Source organism: Lagenorhynchus albirostris, chromosome 4 (genome assembly GCF_949774975.1).
Source record: "Lagenorhynchus albirostris chromosome 4, mLagAlb1.1, whole genome shotgun sequence".
Taxonomy (NCBI): Eukaryota; Metazoa; Chordata; class Mammalia; order Artiodactyla; family Delphinidae; genus Lagenorhynchus; species Lagenorhynchus albirostris.
The window spans coordinates 78,647,380-78,668,900 of NC_083098.1; the positions used below are offsets into that span (position 1 = coordinate 78,647,380).

General features: G+C 36.4%; 1 protein-coding gene across 3 annotated transcripts in view; it reads right to left on the reverse strand.

Moving 5' to 3' along the window:
- GABRB1 (gamma-aminobutyric acid type A receptor subunit beta1) overlaps positions 1-3,766 on the reverse strand; it is a 399,324-nt gene extending 395,558 nt beyond the window's left edge. For 2 of the 3 annotated variants that reach the window (XM_060148237.1, XM_060148236.1), the window contains exons 1-3: positions 3,687-3,766; positions 3,432-3,523; positions 2,884-2,951 (exon numbers count right to left, since the gene is read on the reverse strand). In XM_060148237.1, the coding sequence (XP_060004220.1) occupies positions 2,884-2,951; positions 3,432-3,523; positions 3,687-3,766 (240 nt within the window). Of the gene's footprint in view, positions 1-2,883; positions 2,952-3,404; positions 3,524-3,686 lie in introns of all 3 variants that reach the window. The other variant, XM_060148235.1, reaches the window with a different exon arrangement.
- Between the last annotated feature and the right edge of the window lie 17,755 nt (positions 3,767-21,521).

Consider the following 21,521-nt stretch of genomic DNA (forward strand, 5'->3'; position numbering starts at 1 on the left):
ACTCTCTCTCTCTCTTTCAAATTTGGGAAAAATATTTTAAATCCTGAAGGACATGAATCAGAAGATACTCTTGATGTGACGTTAGTCTTTAATAAAACAGACAATGTTAGAAACCAATCTGGAATTATATTTCACTTAGCGTAGCATAGGAAAAGAACAAAAACTAACAGTCTAGTTTTCAAACCCATTAATGTAATGTACAATTATGCGATTTTCCCACATGTGGAAATGGGTGGATAATAATGGTAATGAATAAAAATATAAAAATGAGCATTGTTTTAGCAATGGATTTTAATCTGAATTTTCTTTAAAACTATTTTATTTTATTTGATGTTCATTTTTATTTGTTGTTAATTTTGTTGAAAATTTCCTATTAAATAATCTCAGAAGTTACTGCCTATCAGGGTTCTGAAACATGCTTAATATAAAAGCAATAAGTCTTATTTCTCATTGACATTTCAACTCTACTTTATGATCTAAAAATCAAAGCATACCATAGACAGTGCTCTTAACCAGGGCTTACTATCCAGATTTTGCTTATATAGAACCCTCAATCCTAAAATTCCTCTTTGTTTCCAATTTTTTTGGAGTTATTTCCAATCTATGTATTCCCATGCTTTGTTATAGATGATAGAAGAAAAAATAAACCTTGGGTCTTGTTGGTAGATTTCATTAAAAAGAGAAGCAAGGAAGAATAAGTAAATCAAGGTTTATTATTTTCCTATGTTCAGCGGTTTCTATTTTCCCATGATGTCTCTAACGCTATTGTGGAAAGGTAATGGGTAATTTAGTAGAATATATTTTTTAAAGGTTTATCTGTTGGGTGAATATTTTAAAAACTCAAGTACATATACACACGGTACAGTGAGTAAATAGGTTATATTATTCCATCATTAAGAGCTATTTCCAGTGGTACAGCAATTAAATTAATTATTTTTTTTTCTGAGCTTCTGTATGAATTCAGTTGAACAACTGATTATACAGAGCTTTTTTGTTATGGTGGTTGTTTTAGTTAAACAGCAACTTCCCTATTCGATTCAGTTTTGGTTTTGTCTTTGGTTTTAAACTGAAAAGTTGTTTGTAAATATAGTCAACAGAATTATACATTTTAAAAATTCTGAAAAGCGTAGTACTCTAAAAGCAGACCACTGGCAAAGGCACTGTTTGCCTTTTGAGTCTTCTGAATCTTCTCCTATTTTATAAATTATCTGTGTGGGTACTTACAAGGTGCCAAAATAAATGACTGAAAAGGAAATTATTATCATCATTTATCTACATGATACAAACAACTTAAACTAATTCATTGCCTAATTTATCCAGTCGCAATGGCGTGGATTGGGTATGATTTGTATATGTGCCCATGTTATTACATTCCCCAGTGTTTGTCAATAGTTCATCTTGGGTGCTTTGTGGTAGTGACATGTATGTGACAGAATATTATAAATGAGTCTATTAAAAATCTTTTCCAAGTCAGAGAATATTCATTGTGCATTGATATTTCAAAATTGTTTTTCTAATACAGCCATCAGAGATATTAATTTAAAATAATATTTAAAATAAGCTATTTAAAGCAGGGGAAAGTGCAACTTTAAAATACAGAAACTTAATAGTCACACTTTTTATTCTAATCCCACTCAATATATTTTAAATATACGTATTTTTCCCTGACATACCTTAAAAAAAAAAGAAAAATTCTTAAGCCTTAGCGTGTTAAAATAAAATGACTCACTAATAATGAAATGAAATGACAATTCAATAGCCTTTACAAATATAGAGTGATAAAACCCCCAGAGGCTTTAGTCTTTAAATTATTCAGCATGTCTAAATTTCTGCTGCCACAATATTTTTTTTCGCAAGTGGAATAAAAATGGCATTTTGCTCAGGTAGATCTAGCTCTTCCCTGGGTGGTTGGTTCTAGAAAAGCGACAGGCTTTTCCCCCTGCCTTACAAGAAGCAACAGTTGGAAACTCTAACTAGAAAACTGCTACCCCACAGTGGTTGGAAAGCGCCAACAGAGATAGTGACAGCTATGATTTCAATCCATTTTGCAACAGCTTCAGAAAGGCAGGAGGAAAAATGAAATAAAAGAATGTTAACTCTTTGCAATGAAAAGATTGCGCTATGCTCCCTATGTTGCTATCGCCCTCTCCTCCCCCCTCACTTTTCTAGTCTCTTTGATCATCAGGCTTTTTCGGCATGCTTGGGTTTATAAGGCAAAGCAAAGCAATAACTCCATCCATTCGGTTTGAACTTAAACTCGCAAGATGCAGCAAGACAAATTCATCAACCCTCACGTGGGAACAATACAAGCCTCTCCCCAGAATCTGGCTTGAGCACTTTGACACCGTTGTCTCAGCCTGTTGCTCCTGCCACTCGGTGTGCTAGAGCCTGGAAAGAGGGAGGGAACACTATGAAACCTCATCTGTGTGCTTGGGTGCTTTGTGGCGGGCCGTGGGGGGGTCCGCTTCACCGGCTGCCGGGACCGTGCCTGCGGAGTAGGCGGCCGCGGACCACCGTGCGGGGACCCTCTCGTGCAGGCCGCCCGGCCACCGGCAGGTGGTGCCCTACGCCTCTCAACACCGAAGGAAACCCAGCGAAAGTACCGCTGACTCCGCCCCACCGGCTCTGCCGGCGCCACAGTCACCGTCCTTCCCCAAATAGTGCGGAGCACGTTTCCTCCGGAACACCGCAGTAGCCCGTGTGTGTGTGTCGAAAATACAAACCAGGGCCAGCAGGGTGTGTGTGCCAGAGTGGGGAGCGGGCGCGGAGCGGGATCCATGGGCCGGGGCGAGGTGACCGCCAACGAAACGCAGAGGGCACGGGGACCGGTCCGTTTCGCATCTGCGTAAGCCCGGCTGCCGGGCCAGTAGCGAGGCCACTCACCATGTTCACTTCGGAGACCATGTCTATGCTGGCGACATCGATCCTCATCCCGACGTCCACGGGGGGCCCTACCGGGGAGGTGGGACACATTATGGGCATAATCTCAGAGTGGCCACAGGCTGGGGAGGGTCGGGGGGCTTCCCTGCGCTTACTACATTCTGAATGGGCTCCGCTACCCCCAGCCCTCCACCCCCTTGCCGGGGACAGCCTGGGAAAACAGGTGTGGGCACACGAGTGATGCAGTGACTATGCAGAGGGTGTGTCGGGCCGGGGGAAGGTCGGCTCTGCCTGGGGTTCATCCACCTGCGACTGGGGCTCCGGCGTGGTGCGTGCGTGTGTGTGTGTGTGTGTGTGTGTGTGTGTGTGTGTGTGTGTGTGTGTGTGTGTGTGTGTGTGTGTGTGTGTGTGTGTGGCCAGAGCGTAGGGCGTAAGGCACGCTTACCAAAATGACATGTTTCTTCTTATTCTTTTTTTTTTTGACATTTGTCTTTGACAAGAAAGGAGAACTAAATATGGGTTACAGGTTGAAAAAAAAGATGAAACATTACCTCCAAAGTCCGGCCGCAAGCGAATGTCATAACCTTTGAGCAATCTATCCACTGTCTCTTTCACGTATGACATGTTGCTGGGCTCATTGGCGCTGAAGGGAAGAAGTAGGGACCGGATTCAGAATGAGCACAAACTGCGAGCAGACATAAAAATAGACAGGCACACCTACCCCCCAAATAACGAGCTACATGATCCAGCAAGCATGTAAAAAGAAAAACACCAAGAAAAAAAGACATTCAACAACAGCAGCTCACCTGTGTGCACAACAGACCATGGCAATCATCACAGGGAAAGAGAGAAGCCCCAAACTCTCTCGGTTTTGTACTGTCCACATTACTAACTCTGATTAAAGAATTGTCTTTTCTGCGAAGATTCAAGGAATGCAACTTAGTCGGCGGCCGGGCAGTAATTCCCGAATGGACCTGCGCATGCGCAGAGGGTGCTCACTACCAAAAGACACCTTGTGCCTTGCAAACAATATTCCTAGTGGAACAGGCAACAGATTTCAATCCCTTTAAAGTTCCTGTTTGTGGTGCTCCGCGTCCTCCGTGTAGTAAAAGATACCCTGCTGTTTCCTTGCTCGTGCTTGTGTATACGGATCTTTCTTTGTGCACTGGAGGTTTCTACGTTCATTTCCTTTCTGCCTTCCACCTAGTTTTTTTACTCAGTTTCCAGGGATATGGCTTAGGCTGCCTGTGATTGGCATATTTCGTCGACAGGCACGGTGGTCTTAGAACCGGGAGTCTAGAGGCGAGGCGGTTCTCTCTGGTTGCCTGTGTGTGTGTGTGTGTGTGTGTGTGTGTGTGAGAGAGAGAGAGAGAGAGAGAGAGAGAGAGAGAGAGAGAGAGAGAGAGAGAGAGATGGGTGAGGGGCGAAGTGAGTGGAGAGGGAGAGCCACAGAAGAAGGAAACTCAGGATGTATTTGAAGAGTCCAGGAATCAGGTCCGCTTGAGAGGAGTCTTAGCACGTCTGGCTTACTGCCGTCCTTCTCTATGGGAGGAGGAAGAGGAGAGGGTCGACTTTTGTGCTTGCTCCCCCGCTCTCCCACTTTTCTTCCCTCCGCCTTTCTTGTCTCACCAAGTGAGAGAGGTGGGGTGAAAGCAAGCCAGAGGCAGCATCTCAGGCAGGCAATCCTTTTCCTAGAGCCATTCGCCTCAAGTCCCACTTTTCTTCTAGGTTCTAGTGAGGAAAACCTCTTTTTTAATTGCCAGCGTGTTAGCATGTATTAATAACCCAAAACAGGACCCTGAAACACCCAAGCCTCTGTTTGCTATTAGATTGGGGTTCTGTAGGAGAAAGAATTAAATTAAATTCAGTCAATGGAATTCGATAGAAGCCATTGAGCACATGTGAGGTGGGAGGTCCTTTGCCAGGGGGTTGTTCATCTCTTTAATAGTATATATTAAATCTTGTCTATGTTCTGGGTATTTTGGGACTCAGAGATGACTTAAAAAGGGTTCCTGACCTAGAGAAATTCACAGACTGATAGGGGAGATGGACATAAATATAAGTAAATTCAATATTTCTCTATATAGTTTATATAGTGGCAGGTTGTTACTTCTACCAGAGAGAGGCAGATATGGTTTCTGGAGGATAAAGCTTTTTGCCAGAGCAGGGAGGGAGGGGCACTCCAGAAGGAGGGAACAGCATGTGCCAAATGACTTGAAAGAGACTGACAAACTATGGGACTTCAAAGCCTATGGTCTGCTTAGATAGCTGAACCCTGAAATACTTGAGCAGAATATAAAAGGAGGGAGGTAGTGACGGAGGGTGGTGAGTGTGCAAAGGGAAGCTGAGGCCAGACTACAAGGAAAGTTACATACTCCACTATGCAAATTTAAGCTTCTGGGAATCACTGACAGTTTTAAGTAGGGTCAGGGTCAGATTTAGGTTTTAAAATGCTCTGATAGAATAATCATGATAAAAAGGATTAACATTCATCAACTGTGGACTATTTGCTGGTTATCATACACATTACATAGATGATCTCATTTAAACCTTGTAGCAATCCAAATGTGGTAGATATTATTATGATTATTTATTATTATTATTCTCATTTTATAGATGATGATACTGAGAACAAATCAAGGTAATGTAATTCATTTAATACCAAACAGCTAATAAATGGTGGAATCAACATTTCAACCCAGAATCTATCAACCTATCTGCTCTATGCTATTAAGCATAGACCCCAAGAGGAGGAACCAGAAAGAGCGAAAAGAACAAGGAAGAAGAAGGGATATCACAATACCCTAAGCAAAAGGAACTAAAGTCAGATAATGTTTAGCATAGAGAGGAGGTGATAGACTAGTGCAAGATTTCAGAAATGTAATGGAAACATAAAATAGTTGGAAATATCAGGACTTGGAGACTTTTGAAAGGTGCCTAAAGAATTGTACATATGTTTACACATGTGTAGACCTTGACATTCTACATATACATCAATTTCATTTTCTCATTTGAGCCTCATGACAACCTTAAACACTATGGCCATTTCTTCTGGGACCAATGTCAATCATGTTTCTTAATTTTTTTTTATGTTTTCTAGGTGGTCATAAACCCCAATAATTCATTTTTAATAACTACCAGGATTTTATTTAGCAGTGTTTGCCAAAGGGTGAAGATTTTATTCTAGAATTAAGGAAGACTACTGGTGACTTTGCATACTTGAATTCTAAGGTTTAGCATGCCCCAGTTGGGATCAGTTTCACTGAATTTCGCATTTAAATTATGCCTTCCACTTATATAGAAGGATACTACAAGAAGTCATAAAATACTCATGATCACATCTGTTATTGGGATACTATTGAGGATGGAGCCCACTGTACCACTCAGTATCATATGTGTGAAGACCTCTGGGAGAAAATTTTTCCCAGACCTTAGTACTCTGAAAAGTGTTTTTTTTCCTGAATCCTAAAATTCACTCACTTCCCTGTTTGCTTTGGTCACTGAGAATCTTAGAATTATTGGTACAATTCAGCTTTAATCATTATGTAAGATCTTAATGACCTGCATATTGATATATTATATTTCTCCCTGATGCCTTAGAATTCTAAATTTAATTTTCCTTTGTCACTAATTGAAAAACAGATATGTCGCACAAATATATATAGTGTGTAAGCTGCCTTGAATAATTTTCAGGACTAAATGGGAAAGAATAAATTCAAAATAATACCGAGAAATAACTAAAAAAACTTTTTAGATTTTAAACATCACAGATCCAGAAATAGTGCAGGATTTGCTATGGCTTGAAAAAGCCAACACTTATTTCCTCTTATGAAGTTCCACTTATGAAGTTGCTTGTTTTATCCCCAAACCAATCCTCTTAAATAAGACCTTCACCCCTTCAAGAATCAATTCAATTTCCTTTTTTTTTTTTCTGTGAAAGCTGCTCCTGAGAGCCATGGGTCATCCTATTATCCTCTCCTGCTAACCCTTACTGAAACAAAAAATTATCATCCAGCTAGGATGGAAGTGTCTCAAGATCAAGAAACATTACACGTTACGAATATTCTTAGTGAATATGCTTACTGATAAGAATTTAGAGTAAGCAGCTTGGAATTGCTACTTTGAATTGGGATCAAACTTGAAAATGCTGGTTTCACTTTGAAGTTAGTGTCGCTTGTTTATTTATTCTCGTAAATACTGAGTCCAGACAAATTATGTACAGGCTAAAGCTGGTTTTGATAAGCTGTATCAGAAATACTGTGTAGCTTTAATGTAGATGGCACACTTTAAGGGGAGGATTAATAGAGATTTTGTTAAAAATGATATAATAAACATTTTTATTTATTGTTTAAGAATATAACTAAAGTTTACCTTCATTCAGTCTTGCTTCAATCAAATTTACTGAGCATCTATTTTGTGCTCAACAAGTATGAGACTCTGCAGTCATAATTAATCCATTATTACCTGTCCTCCAGTTGGCTTAAAATCTTATGTAAATGGATATATCAGGCTGGATATATGTGGAATGAAGGTGATAGTAATTGTTTGGAAATACTACAAAGCAGCTTCCTTCCCATGAGTGAGGATGAAATAAATGCCCACCCTAGCTATCTTCCATTCCCCAGAAATTGACTTCAGTATACAAAAATTAAGTATGTAATAAAATTAATGTTTCAAATTAGTGGATAAATGATAGTCTTTCCGATAAATATTAGCAAAATTATATCTTTGGAAAATAATAAATAGAAGAACTTTCTAACACTTTTGAGTTAAAGACTTAAAGGTACAAAATTAAACCATAGTCTTTCCTGGGTGGCGCAGTGGTTGAGAGTCCGCCTGCCGATGCAGGGGACGCGGGCTCATGCCCCGGTCTGGGAAGATCCCACATGCCGCGGAGCAGCTGGGCCCGTGAGCCATGGCCGCTGGGCCTGCGCGTCCGGAGGCTGTGCTCCGCGACGGGAGAGGCCACAGCAGTGAGAGGCCCGCGTACCGCAAAAAAAAAAAAAAAAAAAAAAAAATTAAACCATAAAAATAAGAGATAGGTACCTATAATATAATCATTCAGCATTTAATAAATGATTATTGAACATCTTTTCTCTTGGATGTATGCTTACAAAAGGAGAAAAATTAAGAGAAAATGTTGATAGAGGTGAATATATAATTTTAAAGTTATTTTTAAAACATATACTTGAAAAGTAAAGTAATTAATCATAATACTTGAGGTACTTCCATTAAAGTAGGAATAATTAACACTATAATAGAGGTATGATATTGCAATGAGACAATAAACTTTTTTAAAAAAATAGAAAAGGAAGAAGTTAAACTTTCCTTATTTCCACATGGTGAGTTTGTCTAGAGAGAAAATCCGATAAAGTCTCCAAATGTATAAGAATATAGTAAGAGAGTTAAACTAACCTTCTGACATCAAAATCAAATGATGCTTAAATACACGTTAGTAGTATTTTCATACACAGCACTTACCAAAAAAAAAAAAAAAAAAAACCCATAATAGGAAAACGTATTCTATTACAGTAATAAAAAAAATTCTAATGTATCTAGGAATAACTGAAAAAAGTGTAAGAGCTTTATAGAGAATCTGTATAACATTATTGAAGGACATAAAATAAGACTTAGATAAGTGAAAAATGTGTGGCTGGGAAGATTCAATATGATAAAGCCATCCAAAAAAAAAAAAAGACAATAAAATCTGCAAGAAAAAAAGAGGGAGTATATGGGGGCACTTGTCTTTGAGATATCAAGACTTATTGAGCTGTTGAAATTGAAAGAGTTTGTGTTTAGTTTGGGATTCATGTAGAGATAGTAAAAAACAAAATAGCACAACCAAATAAAGAGCATAAAAATATTCCTCTATTTTAGGAAAACTGGGAAAGAATGAACTATTCAATAAATGCTATGGAGACAATTTATTGTCTATAAAAGGGAAAAAAGTAGGTTTTTACCTAATTTCATGCATGAAAACGTATTACAGGTGGATACATAATTCAAACATAAATCAAAACTTTAGGAAACCTGTACAGGAAATATATTTATGATTTTGGTGTAGAGAAAGGTTTAAAGATAAACGAAAGTATAAACTATGAAGGGAAAAGTTAATAGCGATAATCACATAAAAATGTAACCTTTAAATCAAAGACCCTATTAATATAGTGAAAAGTCAAGTCACACACTGAAAGAAGGTGTTTTCAGCAAATTTAACTGCCTAAAGATTAGTATGAAGAATTTATCAAAAAGGAAAAATCTCCCACAAGTAAATAAAAGAGAAAGAAAATAAAGACAAATAGCCACTCTAAATGAGGAATTGCAAATTAAAACAATGATATGCCATTTCAAAAGTATCAGATATGAACAATTTAAGAATGTCAAATATTGGTTAAAGATGCTCATATACTTTCAGGAGGCATATAAATGGATCTGAATACTTTGTAAAGCAATCTGTGCATATCTGATAAAGTCAAAGACGCACATGCCATTTGACCCAGAATTTCTACCACTAGGAACACACCATAAAGATATGCTCGTGCAGTCTAAGAATGCTGATCGCAGCGTTGCTTTTAATAGTGTAAAACTGGCAACGACCTAAATATTTATTTATCGGTTGGGAATAAATAAATAAGCTATAGTTAACATAATGGAATGCAACACTCAAAATATATAAATATCTATATGCTTTTACACAGATAAATCTCAATATAAAACATTAAGCAAAAACAAAACAATAAAAAGAGCTAGTATGGAATGAAACGAGTGTGATAACATTAAGTAAAGTTTAAAATATTTAAGTGCAAAAATCAGCATATATATTATTTTATGTGTATATAGATTTGAGATAGGTAGATAATAGATAGATAGAAAAATAGAGTTCTATTGTAAAAATAGACAACAATGATAGGAAGGGTACTAGGTTTTAGGATATAAAACATACTTCAACTGAATCTATAATACTTTATCCAAGAAAAAAAACATGATATGTTTGATTAATGGGTGTTATTATTCTACTCGCTCTACATTTCTAGGTATTTGGAATATTTTATAAAAGCTAATTAAAACTAATAAGTGACAAACTTGGAAGATATATTTACAATTTATATCTTTTAAAATATTGATACACATCAATAAGAGAAATAAATAAACCTGATAAGTAAATGTGCAAATGATTGTAACAGGCATCTCACAAAAGAAAGTTTCCAAAAGTTATATTAAAAATTTTCAAATAGTAGTAGTAGTAGTAATAGTAGTAGTAGATTACTACTACTAGTAGTAGTAGTAATCAAATTAATACAATATTTTAAAAAATATGAAGTACCATTTTTATTCACTAGTTATTTTTAAAGGATTTAACCTCAAGCATCATGAATGCTGTACAGAAATATAATTTCATACACTTTGGAGGCAGGATAAATTACCACAATCTATCTTAAGGATAGTTTGTAATACTAACAGTCATACAATATGCAATTTTCTGAATCTGTGGAATTTGTATTCTGTTTAATTGATCAGGGTTTCTGATTTAACCTAATATTATATATATATATATATAGTATCTTATATGAATGATATATGATATATGTATCATATATAATATATAAACTTAGTTATATATATATCACATTCAATTATATATAATAATTAATAATATATGTATACACTGTGAAATGCTTACCACAACCAAATTAACATATCCATCACCTCACATAGTTACCTTTGTGTGTATGTGTGTAAATTCCTCTAAATGAGGAATTGCAAATTAAAACAATGATATGCCATTTCAAACATATCAGATATGAACAATTTAAGAATGTCAACTATTGGTTAGAGATGCTCATATACTTTCAGGAGGCATATAAATGGATCTGAATACTTTGTAAAGCACTGAAGATCACTTAAGAACACTTAAGATCTACTCTCTTAGCAGATTTCAAATATACAATACAATAATTATTAACTATAATCACCATGATATACGTTAGATTCCCAGATCTTGCTCATCTTACAACTGGTGAAAGGGTACAAACTTTCATTCATGATATATTTTTATTACAATCACTATTAGTAAGGTTTGAATTTTGGTAAGGTAGCCACACTATTTTTGAAATACATATCCTTTGTTATGCTTTCACACTTTATTTTGTAGATTAAGTACTGTATTAATTTATTAAGAGTATAAAACCTGTGTAACTTTGTTATTACAGTAACTCTACTAATTAACTTTAGTATTTTTATCTGTGCTAATGGAAATAGTTTCATTTCATTTTTTTTGCATATGTATTTATTCTCTAAAAGTTTATTATTTTCTTATAAAAAGGTCTTCTGTTTCAGGCTATATTAATAGCCAGTTATTTAACAGACCTTTAGCTGATAATATGAAAAATGTCTTTTTTTTTACTTTGTATTTTTCACCCTTCTTATTCATACATATATCATAATGTGGACTTCTGAGATTAAAATTGATATCATGTAATACAGCCAGGTACATTTTTATCTCTTTTTCATTTTACTTTTAATCATCATGCTATAACAATTTTTAAATTATTTTATCGAAAATAAATTCATATTTTATTCTTTTCTTATATTTATACTTCTTTTTAATTTCTTCTCAAATTACTATTTTCAATATTTCTACTATTTCCAATATTTCTTCTATTTCCAATATTTTGAGTGACTACAAGGGTATTCTCTTCTTGTTTTAAACAGAATTCCTCCCAAATAAATATTAGATTTCTTGTTTAAAAATATACAGTCTGGGGCTTCCCTGGTGGCGCAGTGGTTGAGAGTCCGCCTGCCGATGGAGGGCACGCGGGTTCGTGCCCCGGTCCGGAAAGATCCCACATGCCGCGGAGCGGCTGGGCCCGTGAGTCATGGCTGCTGAGCCTGCGCGTCCGGAGCCTGTGCTCCGCAACGGGAGAGGCCACAGCAGTGAGAGGCCCGCGTACCGCAAAAAAAGAAAAAAAGAAAGAAAAAATATACAATCTTACTAATAAAGTTGTTCCAAGTTATTGCTTTTATTAAAAATACTAATTTTATATGTTTTAGTAAGAAGAGTTAACATTTCTATAGGCTTATTACTTACCAATCCTATTTTAAACACTTGACATTTTTAGTGTTTATAATACCTTATAAGGTAGTGATACTATAATTAGTTCTGTTTTACAGATGAAGTCACTGAGACACAGAAAGTTCATTAATACATCCAAGATCAAACAATGAAATGTTAAAGACAGAATTCAAATTTATGTAGTCTAAAGACAATCTATACTCTTTACCAGTACACTATTAATTATAAAAAAAAATTACCACTATAAAATACTTTTTTAACCTCTATTGATATAATTACATGATTTTTGCAAATTCTCATATGTAATTAAGCATTTAGGGTTTATCCTACAACATGAGTGATTTACATTTTTAGAACAAGCCAGAATTAGAGATATTTTTTTCTTTAAGCACAACAGACCTATGCTCCCCAAGTGGAATGTTGTAAAGAGTCACTCTAAAAACTGGAAGTGCTTGGCATGTTGTGACATCTGGCTGACCAATGTGGACCTCTGGGTAGAAGAAAATCAAACAGAATGACTATTCAGGTTGCTACCAAGGAGATACTGCTTTAGACAGTCATTTAAAATGTTGCCATTCATAACTCTGTTAATATGTAGAGATTCTGTTGTTATTTTTTTAGTAGGAACTATTTATACTTTTCATCTTACTTATTTCATAGACTAAATTTTTAGTACCTGGAATTAACTGAAGGACAAAAGCCAGGCTATTACCCAGGTGAACAGTTTTCTATCTAAACATATAGCCTTAGGGCTCATTCATTTACTCAAAAATATTTTTAGAATTATAAAACAAGGGCTTCCCTGGTGGCGCAGTGGTTAAGAATCCGCCTGCCAATGCAGGGGACATGGGTTCAATTCCTGGTCCAGGAAGATCCCACATGCTGCAGATCAACTAAGCCCGTGCACCACAACTACTGAACCTGCGCTCTAGAGCCCGCGAGCCACAACTACTGAGCCCGTACGCCACAGCTACTGAAGCCCCCATGCCTACAGCCGGTGATCTGCAACAAGAGAAGCCACCACAATGAGAAACTTGCGCACCGCAATGAAGAGCAACCCCTGCTCGCTGCAACTAGAGAAAGCCCATGTGCAGCAACGAAGACCCAACATAGCCAAAAATAAATAAAATTTAAAAAAATTATAAAACAATAAAAGATAAAAACTAACAAGGTAAACAAGACTTCCCATGTGAATTACTATAAATGAGAAAAGAGCATTCCATACTACCCTGTAGTGTTAGAGAATTGAAACTTTCTGCTAGACCTTGAATTCACTGAGTTAAGCGCATGGGAGAAGTTGGGGCAGGTGGAAAACACAAGCAAAGGCTTCAGGTTACACAGTTTATGGCAATAAAGGAACTGGTGGTATTTCGGGGAGAACTGAACATTGTGGTGAGATGAGTGGAGTAACGGGAGGAAGAATGAAGGGAGGAAGGGGAGGAAGAACAGGAATGAGACCAGTAAAGGAAAGGAGATATGGTTGGGAAATAAAACTGTATTTTTCTGCCCCATATTAAATACACTCACCATTACTAAATGGAGATCAAAACATTACTAACATATTTTTATTTTGTTGTTATCAAAATTCTTCCAATTATTTTAAGAGGAATTTGAAGGAAAATTGGGAAAACCTAGACATTTGGACTGATCTTAGAATGATACAGAGACAGTGTAATTTGTTAATTAAAGAATTAATCATTTTCTGAGTGAAGAAGCCAAACTTAAAAAACCACTCTCCCTCTTGGAGATAAAATCTAAATCATCCAACATTTTAAGCAACAAAATGTTTTCTTCAGTCAAAAGTCACTTGTACTCTCTGCTAAAGCTGAATAAATATGGGGTGGAGTATCTGGAAGTTGCAGGGCTCCTTCACTTCCTATAATCAGAAATGTATTAACCATAGACATGGAATGGTTCTAATGTGGGTTTAAGAAATGAAATACTATTTAATATGGACCCTCACATATAACTGTGGCTAGATAATCAAAGGTCAGCCAATCTTTAAGGAAAGCAACGTCATGAAGTAAAAGGAATAAATTCCACAAGCAGAAAACTAAATCCTAATGGAAAGTAAAACTACTTTAAAGCAAATATAATAGCTTGAAAAAGATTTAAGTATAGACAGAATACCCAATAAAATGAATAAACTGTTAGGCAAAAACAAAGGTCCATAATAACAACAAAAATAAAAAACTGGGGCTCTAGGCATTTGAAATGTAATTGCAAATTTTAAAAGAAAATTTGATAGACGAATGACACAACTGAAGATTTTATTAGTGAGTCAGATAACAGAATCAAGTAATTATCAAGATTGCATTGCAAAAAGACAAAGAGTCATTGAAAAGAGATTCAGAAGTTACATAAGGAAAGAACAGAGGAAAAGAAGAACAAATAGTAAAAGAAATAACAATGTCCCAGAAGTGACAAAAGTTACTAGTTTTATAATTGAACAAGCTCATTAAATGTTAAACAGCATTAATCAGTATATTCTGGTATATTTTCAGAGCATCTTGGATAAATTCAAGATTGTCTTAAGAAAAACCATATTATTTTCATGGAAAAGAAAATAATGTCATTCTTATCAGCATATTTAGTACCAGAAATTCTTTATTTAACAAGAGAAAAACAAAGTTTATTAACCTGTACATCTGAAATTATTATCAACAAATTTAGTACCAGAAATCAATGAAGCAATGTTTTTAAAATTCTGAGTGAAAATGATTTTCAAGTGCTAATTCTGTACTCTCACAAACTAGCATTCAGTTGTGTTGACAATATAAAGCCATTTTTAGACATAAAAGGACTGAGAAAAGTTTGCCCCCTACAGATCCTTTTGGCAAGCATTACCTAAGGAATACTACAGCAAAACAAAACATCAATACAAAAAAGAGGAAATTAAGACAAAATTAAGTGATATGCAAATGAACCAATAAACTAAGTTATTCCTTAATTTTTCAGTTAAATGCAGTGAAATTGAAAGCAATTGTTAAGCAATTATTCTGAAGCTATAGGCAAAAAGTACAGAAATTAAACATTTATGAGTTAGAGGAGGTGCCATGACGTTGACTGGTTGTGATGAAATAAGAAGGAACAGATATTTTGAATAAGCCATACTTCTTTTAAAAATTATGAATTGGGCTTCCCGTGTGGTGCAGTGGTTGGGAGTCCGCCTGCCGGTGCAGGAGACACGGGTTTGTGCCCCGGTTGGGGGGCATCCCGCATACCGCGGAGCGGCTGGGCCCGTGAGTCATGGCCGCTGGGCCTGCGCGTCCGGAGCCTGTGCTGCACGGCGGGAGAGGCCGCGGCAGTGGGAGGCCCGCGAACCGCAAAAAAAAAAAAAAAAAAAATTATGAATTAAAAGAAGCTACAATTTATTTAATGCTTACTACATGTCTATCACTGCTGTAAGTCTTTTATTAAATCATTTATACCTAACATCTTTAAACTCTGGCGACATTGTCTTCATTACAGATTTCTTTAAAGGAAGAACAGATGCGAAAAGCAACTTGCTGTTGGTCACACAGCTTAGGTATGACAGAGCCAGGGTTCAAGCTCACAAAGTCAAAATCTAAAGCCAGTATTATCAACTACTATGCTACAGTGCTTCTGATGGAGAAAAGGTGGAGCATAGACAGTGAAATATCCAAAAGTTGGTGAACAGATAATGAAGAATTTCCCCAGAAGACAAGCAGTAACTAAGGTAGTAGTTGAGTAATAATGAGGGTAGGACACCTGAGATAAGACCACATATGATTGAAGATCTACGCACCTGCAGAGAAGCTAAAAATACAACCATACTGTGGGCTGCCATGAATGCCTTCCACTTCCAATTCATCATGATATCTGCTATCACTAGTGGTTTCAGCATTTCCTGTGTGCCCACATGACCCAGTATTGTGGCTGGGATTTCTGTGTTCAACACTATGATATCCATTCTTACAATAAAGCCACTCAATCAAAGCTCTATGAGGAAAAGAAGCTTTTTCTTTAATTCACCAATGCATATCCCTTAACTAGAATTTTGTCTGACACAAAATATGTATACAATAAATATTTGCTGAATGAATGGATAAATAAATTCAACAATATTTATCTAATGTCTAATATGATCCAAGTACTATCCTAAATACTGAGTATACAGCTCTGAACAAAACAGATAAAAATACACCCTTGACATCATGGAGTTTATATTCTGGTGAGGGAAATGGACCATAAGCAAATATGTAAAGTACACTGTATATTTAGACAGTTACAGGAGAAAAAAATTGTAAACCAGGGAATGAAAACCTGAGAAGGGATGTGTTTGCTGAAATGTTAGAAATGGTCGGCAGGCAGACCGCATTGAAAAGATGACATTTGAGTAAAGAGCTACAGATAGAGACAGAGTGAGCCATGCAGATCTAGTGAGGACAATCCTTTCCAACAGAGAACAGAAAGTGTAAAGATCCTGAAGTGGAAGCGTGTCTGGTGTGTTTCAGGAGGCCAGTGTTGCTAGAGCACAGTGAGAGGCAGGAAAAGCAACCGGAGGTGGGTTAGTTACAGGATATATTCTGAGTAAGATGGAAAGCCTGTGGAAGAATATGATGTGGGGAATAACACAGTCCGACTTGCTTTTTAACAAAATCACTCTAGCTACTCTGGAATACAGGCTTCTGGAGAGTAGGGGGGGAAGGAGTTATATCACTAATCCAGGTGAAAAAATTATGATAGGGGTGGTGGTGATGAGAAGTGGTTATATTCTAGATACATTTTGAAGCTAGTGTTAACAGAACTTGCTGACTGGATATGGTGTGTGAGGGAAAGAGAGGAATTAAGGATGACTCCAAAGTCTCTGAGCTGAGCGGATAGAAGAGTTCTCATTGTCCGAGACAGGGACTGTGTTGAAGGACAGTTTGGGAATGGGGGTTTGTGTCCTAAGTCAGTTTGGGACAGGCTAACTTTCATCTATTTGGATGACTTCATGTCAAGGAAGAAGTCTTGGCTGGATGTGTAAAGTTGAAAGCCATCAACATGTAGACAATATTTGTTATGGATTTAATTGTGTGCTCCCCCAACATTTTTATGTTGTGGCCCTACCCTCAATGGGACTGTATTTGGAGATAGGCCCAGTACTTTAAGGAGTAAATCAACGTTAAATGAGTTTATAAAAGTGGGGCCCTAACCTTATAGGACTGGTGTCCTTATAAGAAGAGGAAGAGACACCAGAAGTTCACACACAAAGGCCAGGTGAGGACACAGCAAGGAGTCAGCCATCTGCAAGCCAAGGAGAGGGGCTTCAGGAGAAACTAAACTTGCAAACACCTTGATCTGGAACTTCCAGGTCCATAACCATGAAAAAATAAATTTCTGTTGTTTAAGTCACCCAGTCTGTGATATTTTGTTACGGCAATCTTAGCAAACTAAGATGACATTTAATTGCATAATTTCACCAACATTGTGAGTATAGTAGAAAAGGAAGAAATTCAAGGTCCCCTGGGGCTTTTCAATCTTTTGAGTTTGAGGTAGATGGAAAGGAACTAGAAAAAGAGACTAAGAAGGAACAGCAGGTAGGAAGAAAACCAGAAGAATTTGGTGTCCTGAGAGCCAAGGTAGGAAAGTATGTCAAGGAAAAAGAAATGATTAACAGTATCAGTTACTGCTAACCAACATGAGGCCACAACCAATCTTTCATTAGTCAGATGAGAAATGCATTTTTTTTCCCAAAATTAGTGCATTTTGAGGTCTGTTTCAAATTATTTTGATTCAATCTAATTAATATTTTAAAGCTAAACCAATATCAGAATGGAAAGTCTTAAAATTTTCTTTTCAGAGAAAATAAATTTTCCTTTTTAAAAGTTAGTGATGTATATAAATTTTATAAATTGACAGTAAAGAGCCAAAAGATGAAGAAAATTCATATTCTAAAATCGTAAATATCCAGTATTAGCACATTATCTTGTTGTGGCATTTGTTTCATTGCTAAAAACTAGAAACAATAAAAATTCAATAATTGGGCTTCCCTGGTGGCACAGTGGTTGAGAGTCCGCCTGCCGATGCAGGGGACACGGGTTCGTGCCCCGGTCTGGGAGGATCCCACATACCGCGGAGCGGCTGGGCCCGTGAGCCGTGGCCGCTGGGCCTGCGCGTCCGGAGCCTGTGCTCCGCAACGAGAGAGGCCACAACAGTGAGAGGCCCGCATACGGCAAAAAAAAAAAAAAAAAAAAAAAAAAATTCAATAATTGATTACATGAAAAGTGGTTCTTTGTTAAAGAGGAAAAGGCAACTTATATTTATAACAGGAAAAATAAAGGTATGGGTAAAAAATAGGGAAAGTGGTAAGAGATTCCATTTTGAAAAAGTCAATAATTAAAATATGAACTTAACAACTAATTATTTCAGTTCTGAGAGAGAATAAGTAGTTATTCCAACCTTATTTTAACCTCTCATTAGCAATCTATGATGAATATACACAGGGCCCTAAAGCAGTGTTAATATAGCAGTGTGCAAAAGTTTGATTTAGAGTTTAGTCAGGTGCTATGCATGAAATAATCACAAAGGTATTAAGTCATCAAGAAGTTAAGTATCTTGCCAATATTCCACAGAGTTAATAGCCAAACAGAAGTCAGTGTGTATGTGTGTGCACATGTGTGTGTCTGTGTAAGGAATACATTACTAGATTTTAAAGTTTTTTATTTTTGCTATTTATAGATACTCTTTCCTATTTTATTTATTCATATTCCGTTTTGCTTCCAGTTGTTTCTTATTTATTTCTTTGTATTTAGCCCTTATGTGGTTTCCTACAGTGGTTTTCAAAGTACAATTCTCCTAAAAGGCTATCTCATATTTCCTCAATATTTCCCTGAAGTAATATTGTATGCAGTATTCACTTAAAAAAATGTTCATTTTTTATTTTCCCAAGAGTTTGAGTAAATGCATGAATAATGCAACCATCAGCAAAGCATCATACTTGTGAAAGTATTATGGAAGGTGTGCATAATATTAAGTAGTTGCCAGAGTCATGAAACTTTTCTCTGACAGTTATGTCATATTTAGAGCATGATGTCAAATACTCCTTTAGACTCGTTGGATGCTAACACCAGCAGGGAGTTTAACAATCCGACCCAAAACTCTGTTTTTAAAGTGAGAAATAGTAAGATATATAGCAACTATATGATATGCAGAAGGCATCTAGTAACTTACAGACCTAGAATTCCATTCCAGCTCATTTAACTCCAATCATCACTCTTTCCAAACATCTCATTATCCTTTCTTCAGTTAAAAAATAGTACTAATTTTGGTGCTACTCAAACTGCTTTTAAAACAGTCTATGCTGTTTACTAAGAATTAAATTTTCTAATAATAGCAAGTTGGATATTTTAGCACCTAGTTTAAAAACTGATTCTACTCTCACATCATATCGACCAAGGAACATCATTTTGTTCATTAAACTGTCTGCATAATAGAAATTTTGTCACCTAGGGGATGGTAAAGAACATTTCTGGATTTGATTTTCCTTTTTTTAAGAAAATTGTTAAGCAATTTTGTAATTCACTATGTGTCATTATGTCATTTTAACGATCAATTCAAATGATCATGGTTTTCCAAAAATTGCTATTAAGTCATTATTAAAAGAGCTTGAACATTTGTAATGATGTAGAAAAAATAATAGAGATAATAGGCTTGGCTTTTCACTCAATACCCAATAATATGAATTTTTATAGGGCAAAATATGAAGCATTTTAAAAGAATCTTGGCTTTTTCAGCCTGGTTCATATTTTATGGAAGGCAACATGCTACATTTGGGGACATAGGGAATCACGACCCTATCTTTTGCCTATATTATTTATATTGTTTTTTCCTTCATTGAACTCCTCCTCCATTACCATGTACTTGATATTTAATTAATGATGAACAGTTCCCATTTTCTGTATAAACAGCAGCAAGACTTTTACATGCTGGATTCTATCACTGCAGTGCTTTTCTGCCCATCTCATCCTGGGGAATATCAAGATGTAATTCTCCCTAGTACTCCTCCAGCTGCTGTAGTAGTTGGTTAAAACCTCTATTTGAATATTTTTGCCATAGCTCTATAGTTAGCTGGATATACTTTTTCCCTGCTAGGTTGTGTTCTCTAGGAAAAATATTGTGATAGTATATAGCAAGAAATCCTGGTATTGATACATTGTAGGAGATCAAAAATATGTCAAATAAATGAAGAATGGAATGAATAAAAAAGATAAGAAAGGGCCATATGAATGAATAGAAAAATCTTAATGAATTGTCTTGTTAATCAGAGAGAGTAAACATATTGCAAAACTAACCGATGCCTATTCCTGGCTTGTATAGTACACTGATAAACAGCAGACAAATCTCCACAAATTAAAGCAGACAATTAATGGCAGCACTTTCTAACTAATGCTCTGAAACCGTTTGTTGTTGTTTTTCGTAACTCAGGAGTGACTGTGACATGTCCCAAGCAATACAATGTCAAGAAGAATGTTATGGGTTACTTTTTGGCCAAGATGATTAAATATCTAGTATGCTTTCCTTTACTTTTCCTCTTCCTCCCGCTTCAAAGAGGCTAGAAAAACAGAAGTCTAAGGTAGAGGAGCCACAGGATGGAAGAGACTCAGATCCCTGAGTCAGTACCTGGAGGAAATCTACTCAGAATTTAAATGAGTAAACAACATTGGACCTTACATGAGGGAGAAGTAAACTTTTAGCTTATTATGCTGTGTATTGTTTGTTATAGAAGCTAGGGTTAATTACCATGACAATGTATAAAAATGAGTAATCTCAAAAACACAATGTTAGTATAAAAAGCAAATTGCAGGGGCTTCCCTGGTGGCGCAGTGGTTGAGAGTCCGCCTGCCAATGCAGGGGACACGGGTTTGTGCCCCGGTCTGGGAAGATCCCACATGCCCCGGAGCGGCTGGGCCCGTGAGCCGTGGCCGCTGGGCCTGTGCGTCCGAAGCCTGTGCTCCGCCACAGGAGAGGCCGCAACAGTGAGAGGTCCGCGTACCGCAAAAAAAAAAAAAAAAAAGCAAATTGCATACTATATATAAAAATATTAAAAGCATGATAAATAATGTTATTTTGTATACATATGCAATAGTAATACACAAGTAGGCATGGAAAGAGAACTACATTTAAGATGGAAGCACAGTTGTAGTGGCGTACTCAGGAAGTTTCAACTGTTTCTGTAATGTTTTGATTTTATCAAACAAGATCTGAATCAATTTTGACAAAACGTTAGAATTTAATAGAGCTGAGTGTGAAGTGGTGGATGTTTGTTATATGATTTTTTGATGATTTTTTTCCTGTATTTTGAAATATCCAAAAATCAACTTTTAATGATTGGGAGGAGTTCAGAGAGAAGTCTATAAATCATGAAGAGTTGGGGAGAAAATTTGTACATATTCATCAAGCATATAAAATTAGATGTAAGCACAAATCATAAAACTTGAAAAAAAGGATGTCTTTTCTCTTAATGGAGAAATATATTTTACTTAGAAAGTATAAACGTATGAGCTGTCCCAGAGTTGGAACAGTTTAAAGATACAAAGTGAAGCAGGGATTAGTCCAATTC